The sequence below is a fragment of the Lethenteron reissneri genome, chromosome 31, assembly GCF_015708825.2.
Source record: "Lethenteron reissneri isolate LAM-NWPU_2019-01 chromosome 31, ASM1570882v1, whole genome shotgun sequence".
Classification (NCBI taxonomy): Eukaryota; Metazoa; Chordata; class Hyperoartia; order Petromyzontiformes; family Petromyzontidae; genus Lethenteron; species Lethenteron reissneri.
The window spans coordinates 2,589,013-2,606,856 of record NC_083809.1 but is presented as its reverse complement, the minus strand read 5'-3'; the positions used below and the strand labels follow the sequence as shown (position 1 = coordinate 2,606,856).

At 51.6% G+C, this 17,844-nt stretch overlaps 1 protein-coding gene across 3 annotated transcripts in view; it reads left to right on the top strand.

Moving 5' to 3' along the window:
• The window catches only part of LOC133349663 (beta-chimaerin-like), a 65,609-nt gene that overhangs the window by 38,983 nt on the left and 8,782 nt on the right, over positions 1-17,844 (top strand). For all 3 annotated transcript variants that reach the window (XM_061563290.1, XM_061563289.1, XM_061563288.1), the window contains 3 exons: positions 6,414-6,498; positions 14,230-14,403; positions 16,638-16,715. In XM_061563290.1, coding sequence (XP_061419274.1) covers positions 6,414-6,498; positions 14,230-14,403; positions 16,638-16,715 — 337 coding nt within the window. The remainder of the gene's footprint in view (positions 1-6,413; positions 6,499-14,229; positions 14,404-16,637; positions 16,716-17,844) is intronic.

Below are 17,844 nucleotides of genomic sequence, written 5' to 3'. Positions count from 1 at the left end.
TGAAGATTGTGTTTATGTGTGCGCGCGTGTGTGTGTGTGGATGATGAATTCACAATGCATTGAGTGATATCCGGCAGAATAGGGAGCTTTATTTATTGTTAATATCACTTGAGATACAAAAAAAACCCCATTCCAAATGCGGTACGTTCACTTCTCGGCTGTGAAACGTCTCGTTGTGCGCTCCCTCGTGGACAGTGACCACACAGTAATCTCGTGCTCTCTGGCAAAGGCGCACGGCTGATCATGAGTCTTTCTCTCGCAACGTCCTCTTAATTCTACGCACAAGACACACACACACGCAGTGCCCCCACATTTGTGAGACGGGACACAAAACCAGTCTTGCATCGGCCGTAGCAACGGCAATTTTGTAGATTCCTCCCCGCAAAAGAATCGCTCGCCTCGCAGCGGTCGCGACCAGAGCAAATCGCACAAAGCAAGCGCCGAGTTATATAGACGGAACAAAGGCGAGCGCTGTGTATAATTTTAGAAAAGTTAACGCTGGGGTGGTGTGGGTTGGTCGGCGAGGTGGGTGGGTGGGGCGCAGATTTTTTCTTTTTGCACGAACATCGCCAATGGGTCGAGAGTGACCGAGGAAGGTTGAACAATTATGGTTGACGAAGAGACGACATCGACTCTCGACGCAACCGCTTTCAAATGGAAATCAACGCGGCCATCTCCCTCATCCTCCCCCCACGTACCCTCAGGGTATGGGGGCAAGAGGGCATCAGCAGCAGCAGCAGCCGCATCTGGGAGCAGGTGGCCCACGATTAATGGGATGACGCTGTAATTGGCGGAGCCCTCAACCTGGGCCTCGACAGCGACGACCCCTGAGACAGACGATCAGAGGACCGCCTCAGTCCGCCCCCATCCTGCCCCTGAAACGCCCCGCGGGCCAAAGCCGATCTGGTGTTCAGGTGACAAGGGCTTCCAATAACAATCGCTGGAGTGCAACGGCCCTGATCAGCATCATCAACAACAACAACAACAGCAGCAGTCGTAATCAACTGCTGGATGAAAGTCTACCCTCCCCCCACCAAAGCCACCATCTCTCACGATCCTGCGATGATGGAGGTTATCAGAGGCTCCTATGCTCAAATTGTCCGTGCTTCCGATCGACGACTGGAAAATTCCATTGTCCGAAGATGGATCCTTTTTGTAATCCACGTTTCTATTTCAAATAAATGGAATTACCTGCAAGGAAGCGGTGTCAACATTCACCCCTGTTTTATTCACATTTACCTGCTGATGATTCACCCCGAAGCGGGTCTCAAATAAAGTGCCTAAATTCTATATTTAAATCCTTTATATTAAGTTCGCATGCTTGCGTGCTTGCTTGCTTACGACCGTGCAAATATTTCGGTCGTTTTTTAACCCACTTCCCGTGATCCAATCGAGCTGACATTTTCCACACAGACTCGTTGTGCCAGACAATTAATGTTCGTGAAATTTTTTTTCCAAAATTGTACACTTTTTAGACAAAAAAAAATATTTTACATATATTCAAATATAATTCATCGCTTTGGCTGAACGTCAGAGTGTAAGAGCCCAGAGCGTAACCCCTCCACAGGCCGTGGCGGAGTAGCGCAGTTGGTAGCGCCCTCGCTTCCCATTCCAAAGGTCGCGGGATCGATCCCCGCGTCCTCCACAGGCGAATATACTTTTAAATCCTTTATATTAAGTTCGCTGCCACGCATATAAAGGATTTATAGTGAAAAACTTTGTTTTTACGGGTTATACTTATTATTCCGTTGCGGCTGGACGGATAAGATGAGCCACCCACAATAGCGGCGGCAGCTTCATCCAATTAATCCGCGGATAACCAAAGAGGTGCACTGGAGTCTAATTTATTGCGACGTAAATGCCCGCGCCTTCCACATCCGTACAGATGAGGGCATTTTTCTCTGCGGTCACATTTGAGATTTTGTTTATCATGATTATTTCGAAAGTCTCGTTTCTAAAATGTGCTCCCCCCCCCCACCCCCGTCATACTGTGTACGTTTAGTATTGCGTTGTCGAGACCACACGCTGGCATTCGACGGTGCGTGGGGGTTGATTTCTCATCGCGTGATGCATGCACGGCGCTCCAATCAGCTTCCCTTTGGCCGGGCGTCATAACAATGCCCGGGCTCAGAGGCGCGTGGCGGCGCACAGATTACATCCGAATGCGCTTCTCCAACACGACACACGCTGCCAGTGCCGTACGGCTTCGTCTCCATCAGCGTTTTGTGTGTGTGTGTGTGTTACGCTCACATCGAGAGCAAGCTCGATGTGAGTCACGTGCTATCACCGCCGCGGTGTCCGGCGGGGCTGCAGTGCTCGCCACTGAAAAGCGATGTGCTCGTGGAGACCGATCACTCACACCAATGGCCACGGTAAATATAAATTATTAGCATTTGAATAAGCGGAGAGCGGTGTATTTTGTAGAGGTGGAAACGTCTCGTTCAGGCCCCATTGTCTCTTTAAAAAAACACCCACACACAGAAGGTAATTAAAGAAAAATGTTGTGTGGAATTACTAAATTAATACACATTTGAGATGTTTGGGACGTTCAGATCTACAATGCTGAGAGACAGGATGCATCCCTGTGGACTCGCAACCTCCCTCCCCCCACTCCCCCCAATTCCCCCACCGCTCTCTGTGGTCAAATAAATGACGCTGAGTCGAATTGTCATTCCGCGCGCGTGTGCCCGTAAATAGCGGCGTCATAGATAATAGAGAGACGGCCCAGATGAGCTCCACGGTGCGTGCCACCTTCGGCACGGCCGTCAAACCAAATCAAACCGAGGCGGCGTTAGGCGACAGCTGCGTATTCCTGAGCACATTTCGCAGCATTAATTTCTGCGGACATCAGCGACGGCCTTTGGGAATGGAATAATTGCATAACCCTGCAAGACAGCAGTGTCAGGGTTATCTTAGCCCTCGCGAGCTACTGTCCGCGGAGGGTCCCCCAATGATTGGTAATTTATCACAATTACTACGGCTTCTGCAGCACCACCACTACCACCCCAATTTAAGGGCGAGTGGATTTGTTTACATCTCACACCGTGTTCCAGTGCGCGATCAGTTCACGTGCAGGTGACTGGCGGAATATTACATCACGGTGGCTGGGGGAGAGGCCTCCATCCAGCAGTGGCTTGAGCCTGGCTGATGATGTTTAAACGGTGTCTCGATACGTCATGGAACAGGTGCGACACGGCAGGCATCGCATTTCCTGTTTCTCCTTTACCTGTTTCCCTCAATGAAGTTCCGATTGCGCGAACCAGCGTCGCGTCACGGAACGCCGACGCTTCCACTTAGAACCCTGCAGCCAGCAGCGCATTTTTTCTAGATTTTAAGTTTTCGTGACTGCAAGGATCCATCATACTCTTTGTTTTTTTTTGGTAAAGTCACGTAGGTGAAAAAAAAAATCACGACGTTTCGGAAGCAACACAATGATGACGGATGTTTGTGTTGCTTCCGAAACGTCGTGATTTAATTTCGCTGTTTTATTTTATTTATTTATTTTGTTTTCACCTACGTGACTTTACCGAAAAAACCAAAGAGTAGCAGCGCATTGTCCTGTGTCAGAGAACGGCCCCACCGAAAGATGCCATTACAGAACTACTTCTGAGGTCACTTCACAAAGCTTCTTCATCCACACTCAGGGCACAGCTCTGACGGCTCTGCACAGTGTTCGACGCATGTCAGTTAAACCAAATTGTTTTAATGTCTCCGGATTTAGCACAATTAAGTGGCAACTAATTAAACTCGTCGCACTTGAGAGGCTGGTTCCATCACGGGTGCCTGCCCTGGGTTGAATCCAGGGCCTGAGCGTTCCTGGCTCAGTGCTGTGACCTGTGAGCCACCTCTGGCGTCACATTTCCTCAACGTCGAAGCACAATTTCACGAACAATTTGTGTCAATCACAGCAAAACACAAGCAGACATTCAATTTATATGTATAAAAAAACGTATAACGATCGTGTACGTGCAAGAGCGATGAGCACAACATCCATCAATACTTTGGCAGGACTACAATCTCTCTCTCCTCGCTTCTGTCACAACTGGCGTGATATGTTTGTAGCATTGCCCGAAACACAACACAAACATTTGACCGACAATGATCATTGAAAGTGTCACCGATAAAATACCATTCATTGGAAATTCATGAAACCCCGGGAAATACGAGGTCATTATGAAACAATATCCTCGGAGGCTGATCTTGCCAAAGTGTTGATGGATGCTGTGCGCACTGCCCCTCCGATCAGCATACGGTTGGCTACGTACGGTGCGAAAGAAGCTCAACGAACGCGCGTACATTTACGACGCTCGTGCCCAGTTGACCCCAAGGTGCGTATTTTTAAAATGACGCCAAGGGCCACGACGATGGGTGAGACGCCTTTTTCAGGGCAGGCACTCCCTGCCCCCTACCCCCACTACGTTTGCTCAGCTGTTATGGAAACGTAATTCCGGCTCACTGCTCGTGCTGGGAGACCAAAAAAAAACACGAGGAGGATTTCAGCGGGGAGGAAGAGAGGCGCGGAGTAGGCGGCAGGGATCTGTCTCAAATCGGCACATGAGCACGCGCGGTGCATCTGCTGTGGGGTTGACGGTCAGCGCACCGGACTTTAAATCTTAGAGGTCACCGGTTCCAAGTCCATCTCCCCGTGCAGCAGTTGAAGTAAAAAACCGCACAATTTTCCTAAAACCCCCACGCCTCTGTCCATCCACCAGTCTAAATGAGTGTGCCACAGCAGAACGTCAGGTCGTGTACGGCGGGGTCAACTGTGGGTGCTCGCACCTCTGCCAAGACATCTGGCCAGCGCGGAAGAGTAGGCCAAAAATACCCCGAGAGGCACTCTTGCGGGCTGCTGCCAGCGGAGTCCGTTCCGCATCTATGGCGCCTCTACCCACGCGAGAGTGATCTGGAGCCACGCAACGCCGCGATGCCCAACGCGGTGCGGACGCGCTGGCTGGCTCAACTCGGCGGTGGGCACGGCGTCACGCACGCTCCTTGGTGTGGGGGGCGGCAGGGGGGAGCGCACAGCGCAAGCTGCGCCACCTCCCCGACTTCCAGTGTCCGTGATGACTCATCGCTCGTGGCAGAGGGACGCGACACGTTCGGCGAGTCGTCGTGCTACGGCGGATTTTGGTTGAAAGATGTCGCGGCGCGTTTTGGACGCCTCCGAGTGGTCCCGGAGGTTGGCACGTTCGAGCTTTTGCCGCTGATGGCGCTGTGCGCAGGCGCGTCGCCGTCCAGCCAGTTAGTGTCCGTTAAATTGCACAGATGTGACAGATTCCGATGAAGTGTGCAAGGTGCGGAGGGAATTGCGTGCCGCTATCATGGCGCCAAATTCTTAGAATGTTGGAAATTAGATGATGGTGATGACGATGATGGAGACGGCGGCGATGATCACCGTGATGGCAAAAATGGTACAATCATTCTAGATTTGAAGCTTTCGTGACTGCAAGGATACATACTCTTAGGTTTTTTCGGTAAAGTCACGTATAAAAAATAAAAATAATAGAAATAATAATAAAAAATAATATTATGACTTCTATTATTTAAATTTTTATTATTTATTTTTACCTACGTGACTTTACCGAAAAAACCTATGAGTATGGTACAATCATCATTATCTCCAAATTGTACTTTGAGATTTATACTTTAAAAAATCGAATAATCTATATAATCAATAACATTCTGGACGTAACACATTCCACTTGTTATCCTCTCTCTATACTGAGATCTTGAGGCCCTTCTTTCCCATTAACTCATCCACGCAGACCGAGTGGTGGTGCAGAAGGCCCAGCCCTCGCAAACTCTGAAACCTGACCCTGAGCAGTCAGCGCTATCTCAGGATGAGCCAGAGATGCCCCGAGCTTGGAGTGATCTTTGCCGCGGCGAATTATGCCCCACAAAAGCGATGGCCGCAAGCCACGGCAATTCTCCATTATCCTATGTGATGTAACGCGAAGCCTTGCCTCCTTCAACCCTATCCATGTGTTGATCCCTGCGACGTCTCTCTCAATCTCTAAGCTTCGCTCGCCGGGAGGTCGCTCCTTCTCCTCTGCTGGCCCCCCAGTCTGAATGGCCCCTTCCCCCAGCTACCCACGCTGTTGACTCTCTATTCAAGTGCATGCTCAGGACCTTGCTCTTTCTCCTCTATCTTCGGCCAATTCTCAATACTCCTCGATAAACCAAATACGTGCACAAGCTTCCTTACCCCAGGACACCCATGTCCCACCGTTGTCTGGGGACGGCATCTTGAGATGCATGCCAAGGATGTGCAAACCTACCACAATGTGGGAGCCCTTCGTCCAGCAGCGGACTGACGTTAAAGTGCTGTACATTCAAAAGTAATTTTCTTACTATCTCATATATGTCTACAAATCAGCGTTGCGTTGTTGTGCTGTGCTGTGTGTCTCGCGCAGGTCCACACATTCCGGGGCCCCCACTGGTGCGAGTACTGCGCCAACTTCATGTGGGGGCTCATTGCCCAGGGAGTCAAGTGCTCCGGTGAGTGTAGCGTGTGTCTGTGTGTATGTGCGGTAGTGTAGCGTGTGTGTGTGTGTGTGCGGTAGTGTAGCGGTGAGCGCGCTGCGCTATGAACCCGGAGACACGGGTTCAATTCCCGCTCACGGCCAACACCAGTGACGATTATCTGAACCGGTCCTGGGCCTCCCCTAGGTCGACTCAGCCTGAAATGAGTACCTGGTGCGGTGTGTAAATATCGCCACTGGGGAGACAAAGGCGGTCGGGCGTGGCGCTGGCCACCCACCCCCTCGTGTACCGTTCCGGCCTTCATAGGTGCTACTCGCTAACAGCACTTGCCCCTACAGTCTGTTAAGGCTATACGGGGGATCTTTGTCTTTTTTTTTTGTTAGTCCTTAAAGTGCACAAAGCCTGGCACAAGCGCCGTGGTGACGTCACCGCGGTTGCTGTTGTTATTGTTGGTCAGTGCTGTGGGGGGTGGGGGTAGCGGTAGCATAGCGGACAGCACGCTGCGCTACGAAGCCGGCGACCCGAGTTCGATTCCTGCTCATGGCCAACACCGGTGGTGATTACCTGAACTGGTCCAGGACCTCCCCTATGTCGACTCAGCCTCAAATGAATACCTAGTGCGGTGTGTAAACATCGCCACTGGGGAGACAAAGGCGGCCGGGCGTGGTGCTGGCCACCCACCCCCTCGTGTGCCATGCCAGTCTTCATAAGTGCTCGCTTACAGCATTTGCTCCAACAGTCTGTCAACGGCTATACGGAGGATCCGTCTTATTCTTTTGGTGACGGTGCATCTGGCAGTCGTCTTAAAAAGTTAACCCATAACACCCGGGGGCTTGTCCCGATTACCTGCCAGCTAGCCGACATTTCACATGGCCTCCAAGTGCACCTTGCCTGGCACAATCGCGAAGGTGATATCACCTCCGTAGTTGGGAATGTCTGCGCGGTTGTTGTTGTAGTAGAGTACGTGTTTATATCTGTACGTACGGACGGACGTGCGTGTGTTTGATCGTGGTACCCGGCCATGACTATGAATCAGTAGCGAGTGATATCTGAATGTAAGGCCTTCCCGAGACCAACTCAGCCCTTAAAATGAGTACCTCGTGGCGTGCGTAAAAATAATAATGATCACGTGGTGCCTTTCCGGCACAAATGTGCCACTCAAAGCGCCATCGTCACATTCATTGCTCCAAGTCCCAATTCCCAGCTGGCAACGCCACGACGCGTTTCCCTGGGAGCGAGCAAGCGAGCGAGCGACACGTGGGCTGACGGATGCAACACAACACTCACGACTCCCCCCTCCTACAAGTGCTCTTTACTCATTTTCAGAGTTGGGGGGTTAGGGGCACTTGGCCGATAAGACATCATCAGTGTGAGGGCCGCCACACCATTCGAAACCGTTGGGGTTTGACATCAGCAGCATTTGCGGTGTTTTTTCAATTTTTTTGTATCGTCATCAGGGGCTTCACTAAAGGCCACCAGTTGCAATAAAACAAACACTGCGCTACACGCAGAGCGGGCAGGTTCGTGAGCTCGTCCCAGCAGCGCGCCACTCGCCCTGCGCTGCTCGACAATAAACGGCGACTCTTTATTTGGGCAGCAATAAAAAAAAACCTCAGCGAGGCCGAGGCGACTCGGTGAAAGCCACAAGTGGCGCCTTCGTGAGTGCCGACGGCGGCGAGAGGGAACGGCGGCTCATCAGAATGCCCGACCACACAAAAGGGTCGGCCGTGCGGGCAGGCGGCCATCTGCTCTGCAACAGGCAGCGGCCACGCGCAGCCGACTCTCAACTAACGCGACGCCTCTCTTTGTGTGACCGAGGGCGGTGGCCGTGGTGGTGGTGGTGGTTAGGGGGAGGAGGGGGGTGAGACAGAGGGAGAGAAAGGAGCAATGGGGTGGGGAGTGGGGGGCGAGAGTATAAGCGTGCGAGTGCAATTGTTCAGCGCCGCGGTTCTCAAAAACAAAGGACGGTGAAAGCATTCGCCCGAAGGAAGGAGGAGGCACAACATCTGCCGCCGTGGCTTTGTGAGCGCGGACGGCCTCTGCGGGGCGGCCGCCGGCGGTTTGTTTTGGACACAAAGGAGGAGGATTCTGGTGGAGCGTGGCGAGGGATGGCAGCGTGGGGGGGGGGGGGCAGGCAGCTTTGCTCCAGGTGCCGGGCCGTGATTGCTTCACCGCCGCTTGCCACCCTCTGGCTCCGAGCGAGACGCCAGATCGAGAGGCTGTGCAGCTAAGTCCGCGTTGACATTTTTAATTATAGCATTTTATTTGTTTCCACTGAAATGCCGTGTATTTTCTGGAGGGTTAGATGTTAAACACCTCGGCTGGTATACAGGTGGTCGGTGGTGCGTTCGATCCTAACGCTGATCTCTTTTGTATATTTGAAGTGTGCTTGTTCTCTCTCCCCACATTTGGCTGCTATAAGTTTCCACGTGATAAGCCGCTTCGTTGAGCTATCATTTGTGGTCATGTCACGTCTGAAAAACGAGCTACATAGCTCAGTGGGCCTTGCCTTTGCAACATAAAAACAGGTAAATATGTTGAAGAATATTTGGCATCATTGAGTTTGAAGACTTTTTCAAGGAGCAGCTTCAGCGTTTGGAAGTCTGAGTCTCAAGACTCATTCCCAGAGGGCCATGCTTTGGATTGTCATCTGTCCAACGCATTCATTTGTTTGTGGGTTTTTTTTTGTTTGTGAGGAAGATAATTGTGATAACAAGAGAGAGAACACTTCAAACGCCACATACAACAACGACAACCCAGCTGTTAATACACTAAGTCTACGCTCATGGGATTGGGCACGAGTGCACTTCAATTTAATGGGGCCCCTGCTCTAAGTGTAATCACCCCCACGTCAATAAATGTTAATTGCGCTTACAAGAAGGGGCCCTCTAAGTGCAATCAACAGACACTTACAAATGTGATCGGATGCCATAGAATAAGAGCGACCGCGTGCATGGACGTGCACAAACTCAGCGGTCGCGGCCGTCGTTATAAAGTAGGCAGCAGATTTCGATAAATGCGTGTACATCATCATATCGAGTCGTTATCTAGGCTAAGTTATTACTGCCATGGTTGTGTGTTAACTTAAATAAGTACAGTACTAGTCATCTAACTAGGCATAGATTCATAATATTGATTGTAAGGGCCATGACACACCTTGATTCGCGTGTGTAGGAATAGAGTTGTAGATGTTGTATGTAATGGGGTCACTTGACCACTGCAGTCACCAGAAGCTGTGTTCACATGCACAACCCATTGCTCCACAGACTTCAGCGAGTGAAACATTTCAGCAGTGTCGATTCAGCATAAGCAAGCTCTGGACTAGTTTCGACATCCAGTGTCTCATCAGCAGTGTAAACATACACATTTTATCGCGATTATTCCTCTAATCACCGCGGGCAAGACACACGCACCAAACGAGTGTTTCTCAACTCCACTTCGTTCCTTGATTACCAATCATCGGGTTTAGGAATTGTGCAAGTGGCTTAATTCACATACGAATAGGACAAATTGATAATCACGAAGCGGTGGGCCGCTAGAACTGGACTGCAGAGTGAGGGTAGAGGGGGCAGTTTATCCCCAGCCTCAGGTCCAAGGGGGGAGGGCATCATCCACAAATGTTCACCCGGCCTCAGAAAACCCTTCATGGGCTGTGGTCGTGAGGGGGCCCGCGTGGACCGGAGTTGAGAGACGCTGCACGAGACAGCGTGTGATAGAACGCTTCTCTGCTTCGTTGCCATTGCCATCTTCTGCCTGCCCACAGCACCGAGGGGGTCACCGACCTTGACCCCGTGATATTTTGGCCCAGAAAAAAAACTATCTCAGGAAAATGAATTACAGCCTCCGAAGGGCGTTTATAAACGTCGGTGAGGTTTTGTCCCTGATAGCTTCGAAAATAAAATCTCAATCGCCAGGCTGCCGGTTTCCCCAGGGCACATCTTAACACAATTACCCACTAACACTCCCATCCTTCCATGACCTTCATGAATCATAATCAAACCCAAGGGTAAAACTGTACTCGTAACCACACCTAGAATGTATGTTTACTTTTTTTAACGGTTTCCATCTGTGGTTAAAAACATGTATTCACGACCTCTGTTCGTCTGTCCGCATGATAACTCTGGTAAAGATGATACGATGTAAGCGTTCAGTTGGATAAACGTATGCTCCTGTTAGGGAATTAGCTTATTAAAACCGAACAAATTGATCAAAGGTCTGCTAAGTATATGCAGATACGATGTGGAAATGCACTGACAGCTCCCATCGGCTTACTCATCATTGATGGAATACTTCTGAAGACAAACGTACATTGGAAAACGTTACATAATCCATGTATGAAAAATAATAGGTTTTACCCTTTTTGCCACTAGTACATTAGGCTGACTCCCCTGTCATTACCTCATGTGGCCACTAGTCCCTTTGCATTGCAGGCTGACTCCCCTGTCACTACCTCCGGTAGCCACTAGCCCATTCACACTGCAGGCTGACTCCCCTGTCACTACCTCCCATAGCCACTATCCCATTCACACTGCAGGCTGACTCCCCTGTCACTACCTCCCGTAGCCACTAGCCCATTCACACTGCAGGCTGACTCCCCTGTCACTACCTCCCGTGGCCACTAGCCCATTCGCACTGCAGGCTGACTCCCCTGTCACTACCTCCCGTGGCCACTAGCCCATTCACACTGCAGGCTGACTCCCCTGTCACTACCTCCCGTGGCCACTATCCCATTCACACTGCAGGCTGACTCCCCTGTCACTACCTCCCGTAGCCACTAGCCCATTCACACTGCAGGCTGACTCCCCTGTCACTACCTCCCGTAGCCACTAGCCCATTCGCACTGCAGGCTGACTCTACTGTCACTACCTCCCGTAGCCACTAGCCCATTTGCACTGCAGGCTGACTCCCCTGTCACTACCTCCCGTAGCCACTAGCCCATTCGCACTGCAGGCTGACTCTACTGTCATTACATATGAATGACAATGGACATCTATTATCACTTTTATCGACGTCCTATGGAGACTGGTGATTTCGCACGCAATTTGGTATTGCAATCGAAGGCTCAGTACCGGTGATGGACACGAGAATCACCCCAACGTTGAGCGAACTATGCAAACGCATACTTAGAGGTGGATATATTTGCGTAACACAAATAAACCAGTCGAATGGGCAGCGACGCAGGCATGTACACAACAGATGCTCCAACTCACCCTTGACCTGCTGGCTAAAGACAAAGCTGCATGCCTTTGTCTTTACGTGTGTGTGTGTTCGCATACATGTAAATGTGTGTGCACTTGCCCCAACAGTCTGTTGAGACTATACGGGGGATCTTTGTTTCACATGTGTGTGGCCTTCATAGGTGCTGGCTGACAACACTTTCCTCAACAGTCTATTAAATGCTATATGGGAGGGGTCTCTCTCTTTGTTCACAAGTGCGTGCATTTGTACTCACGTGCAAGTGTGTTTGTGTATTCACGCTCACGTGTACACGCCTGTTTATTCGTGAGTGTGCGCGCATTTGTATATCCACGTGTGTGTGCAATCCGCGTGTGTGTTACAGTGTGTGTGGTGTGCGGTGTTAACCGTCGGCGCTGGGGGAGACAAAGGCGGTCGCGCGTGGAGCTAGCCACCCACCCCCTGGTGTGCCACAGTACCGGCCTTCATAGGTGCTGGCTAACAGCACTTGCCCCTACATCATGTTAGAGGCTGCACGGGGGAGCTTTGTCTTGTGTGTGGGGAGCGGTAGTGCAGCGGTTAGCGTGCTGTGCTCCGAACCCGGCAACCAGGGTTCGATTCCCGCTCACGGGAAAAACACCAGCGACGATTATCTGAACGGGTCCTGGGCCTCCCCTCGGTTGACTCAGCCTCAAATGAGTACCTGGTGCAACGCTACTGGGAAGACAAAGGCGGCCGGGCGTGGTGCTGGCTACCCACCCCCTCGTGTGCCGTGCCAGCTTTCATAGGTGCTTCCTTACAGCACTTGCCCCTACAGTCTGTTAAGGCGATACGGGGGATCTTTGTGTGTGTGCGTGTGTGCTGTGTGTGTGCGTGTGTGCTGTGTGTGTGCGCGTGTGTGTCAACCCATAACACCTCTGGGTCTGTCCCGTGACCTCCTTCCTGCCAGCGAGCCTTCGCGACGTTTCGCGCGGTCTCAAAGGTGCACCTAGCTTGGCACGAGTGGTTGTTGTTGCTGCTGCTGCGTGTGTTCAAGTGTTCATCGCGCGCGTCTGTGCGCGCCCGTGTCTGCGCCTTCGCGTGTGCGACGCAGCCAGCGTGTCTGAGTTTTTAAAATGAAACTACTGCGGACCGCCAAGGCCAGCTTCGTCTCGCGTTAATTCTCCCCCTCCACTCCTCCATTACCCCCCCCCCCCACGGGGGAATGCTAATGCGGCGTGCCGAGCGATGCCCGTCCACCGCCGCGACGCATCTGCTCCTGCCGGAATTTTTTTACATTATCCTTTCTTTTCTCTCTGCGCCCTCGTAACCTCCTCCACTATCACCATCATCACCACCACCACCACGGTGACGCAGGATTTGAGTCCCATTTCCCAGCAACGGATGCTCAGCATGGGTAGACAATGGGGAGGGGGGCGGCAGTCTCCCGGGACACACGTTAATGGTTGCTCGGTTATCGGAAAACACTGGGGGGGGGGGGGGGGGGTTCGACTCCCAGTGCACGTGCCACCCCCCCAACCACCACCACCTCCGCTCCGCGTCTGCCGGAACGCAACCGTGACCGTTCTGCGTCTGAACCAACTGTGTGGCACCACCAGATCTATTTCATTGATCGCGGTGGAGTTTCCACGCGTGTCCAAACCTCCCCCCCACGAGAGATTGATGATCACGCTGGATGGTCAAGGTCACGCAACATGATCGCAGAGGAAGGTTCACGGCGTGTGGTGCGCCGGATGCAGTTTGACCGTCCGTGACATCGAGAAACAGTTGAACCGTTATTTATATAACACAAAAAAATGTTTCTGACGTTGACATGGGAGGCTCAACTTTTTTTTGTAGGGCAACTGTTGATGCTGCAGCAGATTCATCTGACTTTTAATCTGAAGGTTTCACAAGTTCAAATCTCTGTTGGCGGTCAACTGAGCCCACAATCCCGTTCGGTTAGAAAATGTTAGGGTGGTTGAAATCGTGTTTTTTTGGCATTCCTGTTATAACTTTATGAATACGACTCGGCAATAAACCGGTTAATGGCACTTTTCCGAACATACAGTCACATCTTAAAGCGGCAAACGTAACAGTTTCATTTTTTTTTATTGAGATGTTAAGGAAAGTGTCCTGCCACAATCGCGCTATTATTGGCACCCCGGACTTGCCATCCAAAGGGCAATTAGATTCACTCTCTCGGGGCGGCAGTTCAAACGATGGGCTACGTTTCTTCAACAAGTTGCATTCTTTACCAAAATCCCACGAGAAATGGCTTCTGGTTCCTGACTTTAGTGACTGTTAATCGATTCTGAAAACGGTTACTGTTTTACCTGTTACCATTTAACAACCACGGATGATATCAGCACACATTTGTGAAAATTCGCCAGTGGCTGCCCAAACCCGCGACATTTCCTTGCTGACGTTTAACGCGGATTTTCCAACGCTCGACCGCCGGCCAAAATCGCTCTATCACGGCTACGAATAATTATGACTATAAAGGTCACTTTCTGTGCCGGTCCCTTGACCTTTAACACCCCCATCGCCCCACCTTGGCGAAACCGTCTCTCTCTCTCTCCCTGGCGCCAGACTGCGGCCTGAACGTGCACAAGCAGTGCTGCCGCCTGGTGCCCACCGACTGCCAGCCCGACCCCCGCAGGCTGCCAAAGGTGTTCGGCTGCGACCTCACGGCGCTGGTGAAGGCTCACCGCGGGCGGCTGCCCATGGTCGTGGAAATGTGCATCGGCGAGATCGAGGCGCGCGGTGAGGGCCCGCACACACACGCACGCACACGCACACGCACGCACACACACACACGCACGCACACACACACGCGCACACACGCACACGCACGCACACACACGCACACACGCGCACACGCACACACACGCGCACACACGAACACACACGCGCACACATGATTGCACACACACACGCGCACACACACGCACACACACACACGCACGCACACACACACGCGCGCACACGCACACGCACGCACACACACGCACACACGCGCACACGCATACACGCGCACATGCACACACACGCGCACACGCACACACGCACACACACGCGCACACATGATTGCACACACACACGCGCACACACACGCACACACACACACGCACACACACACGCGCACACACGCACAAGCACACACGGCGGACGAGCGCTCATCTGCGACGACGCGGCGGTCGCTGTTGCTCGATCCCATTTTCCGAAATGTATCGACGAAGGCAATGCCTCTTTGTACATTGCTATAGATGGACACTGTATTTAAGCTGGACCAAAAGAGTAACCAACGTAGAAGTAAGAAAAACGGTTGCACATAGACGAATATTATCTAATAATTCCCAGGCAGTGATGAGAAGGAAACTGTCACTATTTGGACACACGTGTAGGATGGGCATTGAGAGGAACATTTAAAGTGCGTTGTTGTTATTGTTCGTAAAAAAATTGATGTAAACGGAAAGAGAGGAAGGCCTACCAGAGAATGGCTTGACGACCATCATAAGAGATTGCTGCCAAAAAGATGTGGCCACTACCTGAGCATATTAGCACGAGAGAGAGGAAAGTGAAAACAAATGACGGAATGTGCGGAAGTCACGGATGAGACGAGTTCCACTGCCCAAGGCCATGTTCACGAGGCGGTCGCGAAAATCGCGGCGTGAGAATCACAACGACTGAACGTCAATTCTAGATTCGAAGCTTTCGTGACTGCAAGGATTCATATTCTTAGGTTTTTTCGGTAAAGCCACGTAGGTAAAAAATAAAAATTAATAAAAGTTAAATAAAAATAAAATTTAAATCACGACGTTTCGGAGGCAACACAAGCTCCGTCCGAGCTGTTCTCGTTTGTTCTAAGCATTCTCACGCGGGGTGCCATCCCGACATCGCACAAACCCCAAGAGCTCATCTCTACCACCACGTCTGTCTCTACAACTTGCGCGCGCACACACACAGTGCGATGAGTTGTAGGTGGGATAGCAATCTACCCCCGGCTTTCCACTACTACCACCCCCCCCACCTCCCACCCATCCCCTGGCGTGTCTGGAAGTGCCGCATATGGTGTTAGGAAACTTCGTGCGGAACCCGATTTGCTCAGCAGTAAACATCCGGCCCGGTGGCGCAGTGGCCAACGAACGCAGACTCGCAAAGTGCAAGGTTGCGGAGGTCAAATCCCGGTTGGGGGGTCGGCTCAAGACTTCTCATTGGTCAACAACAACAACAACAACAACAACAACAACAACAACAACGACGACGAGTCCTGCTGTCGTGTGGCAGACAGCACCGGTTTTCTTACGAAGTAACAGGCCCCTACCATAGGAATGTCGAATTTCCACCACCGGCTCAGTGCTGTAAACAGGAACTCGACAATCCATGCTCACTTGAGCAGTGTACGACAACAACAATGACGTTTTGGCACGGCACATTGTCACTAAATATGGCACATCCTGCGTATGTTTTTCACCTTCTTGTACGTGTAATAATTATCAAGAAAAATAATTTACAACCCATGCCTCCGGGATGTGCCAAGTTTTGTTTCATATTTATTTTTATTGGGGGCCGCGTCACTAAGTAGAAGCTTTGCGTTGACGAGGAGGACGCTCATTATCGGTCCACTATCCCACACGACGCCCTCGCTTGCGCCTCCGGCATTACAACAAATTGGCGGCACTCGCGAGCCGACGAGCGCCCCCTTCTCGCCCGCGCTGCAACGGAGAACTTCTCCGACGACGCGCGATTTAAAAACCGGGGAACTTCACAGCGGCCGCGGCGGTGGTGGTGTAGCAGCGCAGTTGGCCTGGGCCCCCAGTGCGAGCAATAAATGGGGCCCACTGTCCATTGTCCCCCCCTCCCCCCCCCCTTCTTCGTGGCGCAGCACGCGAGCCCCTCTGGCCGCATGCTCGCGAGCTGTGAGCAACAGGGCGCAGCCGAATTGTCGCGCTGTCGACCGTTAATCGTGAAATTCTTTCTCCGCGCCCTGCGGGCAGGCCTGAAGTCGGAGGGACTCTACCGGGTGTCTGGGGTCAGCGACCTGGTGGAGGAAGTGAGGGCGGCCTTCGACAAAGGTGAGGCTTCGTTCATCAATTGTTTGCCGGCTTTAAGGAATGTCCCGAACACCCTGGTCAACTTCCGAGGGGGAATTCCGGGTGATGTTGATTGGTGACCACAATGCCCGGACAGGTGGACATGGGCTGCAGGGCTACACGGCGGGTAGCAGAGGGCAGTGCATCGAAGAAACAAAACTTTGAAACTTAGATTAGCACATCGTGTAGAGCTCGTCGAGAGGAACAGATCTCCGTGTCGTTCGCCTTCAACAGACATCAAATGACGTTGCAACGCAGTTTCTGCGAGAGATTATGGGACCCCAGTGTCCCGCCATAAGGTTCATTTGTGTTTTGTTAAAATAAATGTCACCCTATGTGTTCTGAATTTTAGTCCACCCTGTATGCACATGAGCCCGGTGTCTGTCAATGCCCTGTCTGCCATTAGGTCGGGTTTCTTTCATGAAAACAAGAAACCCACATATTTCCCTCTTAGAAAAAAAATCACAATCATCACGACTTCAAAATTCTTCTCCTTATTATTTCACAATGCGATTATGCACGTAGCCAGCCATGCCCCGCGCACGTTAATTGGGTGTATAATTGGCATCGCGCATTCGGGGAATACGCGCGGTACTTGCCGAAGCCGGGGACTCGTTAGCACGCCTAACTAGGTCAGCGAAACGCAACTCTTCTTGTGCTTTGCGATTGATGATGCAGCAAGGCACTGCACGTACAGGCCTATCCACTTGAAGATGTCCCCCCCCCCGCCACCCCCGCCCCCCCCCCCCGGTATGGTTTGGAGCAGCGAGCCCATTCACCATCTTTCTATCCCCCTGCTTTTCACAACCGTTTTGGCTCACGTTGACGGTGTGTGCACGTGCATCACGACGTGATGCATTGGGCCCCGCACATTGTCTCAATAAAATAAATATTTTTCAGGAAGTCATCCCGGTTGAAATAATGGGGGAGAAATGTTTAGAGAACTCGAAACTTTTTGTTTTCAAAGCCTCCGCGTGACTGCCACCAATCTAAACGCGCTTATAAAGTCTTGCAACTCTCTCCTCTGTAAAACGTGTTCACAATAGTCAGTCTCCTACTGTCTATGCATGGATCGCCCTCTAAATTCCTCCATCTCAACTTTGCTCAGGGG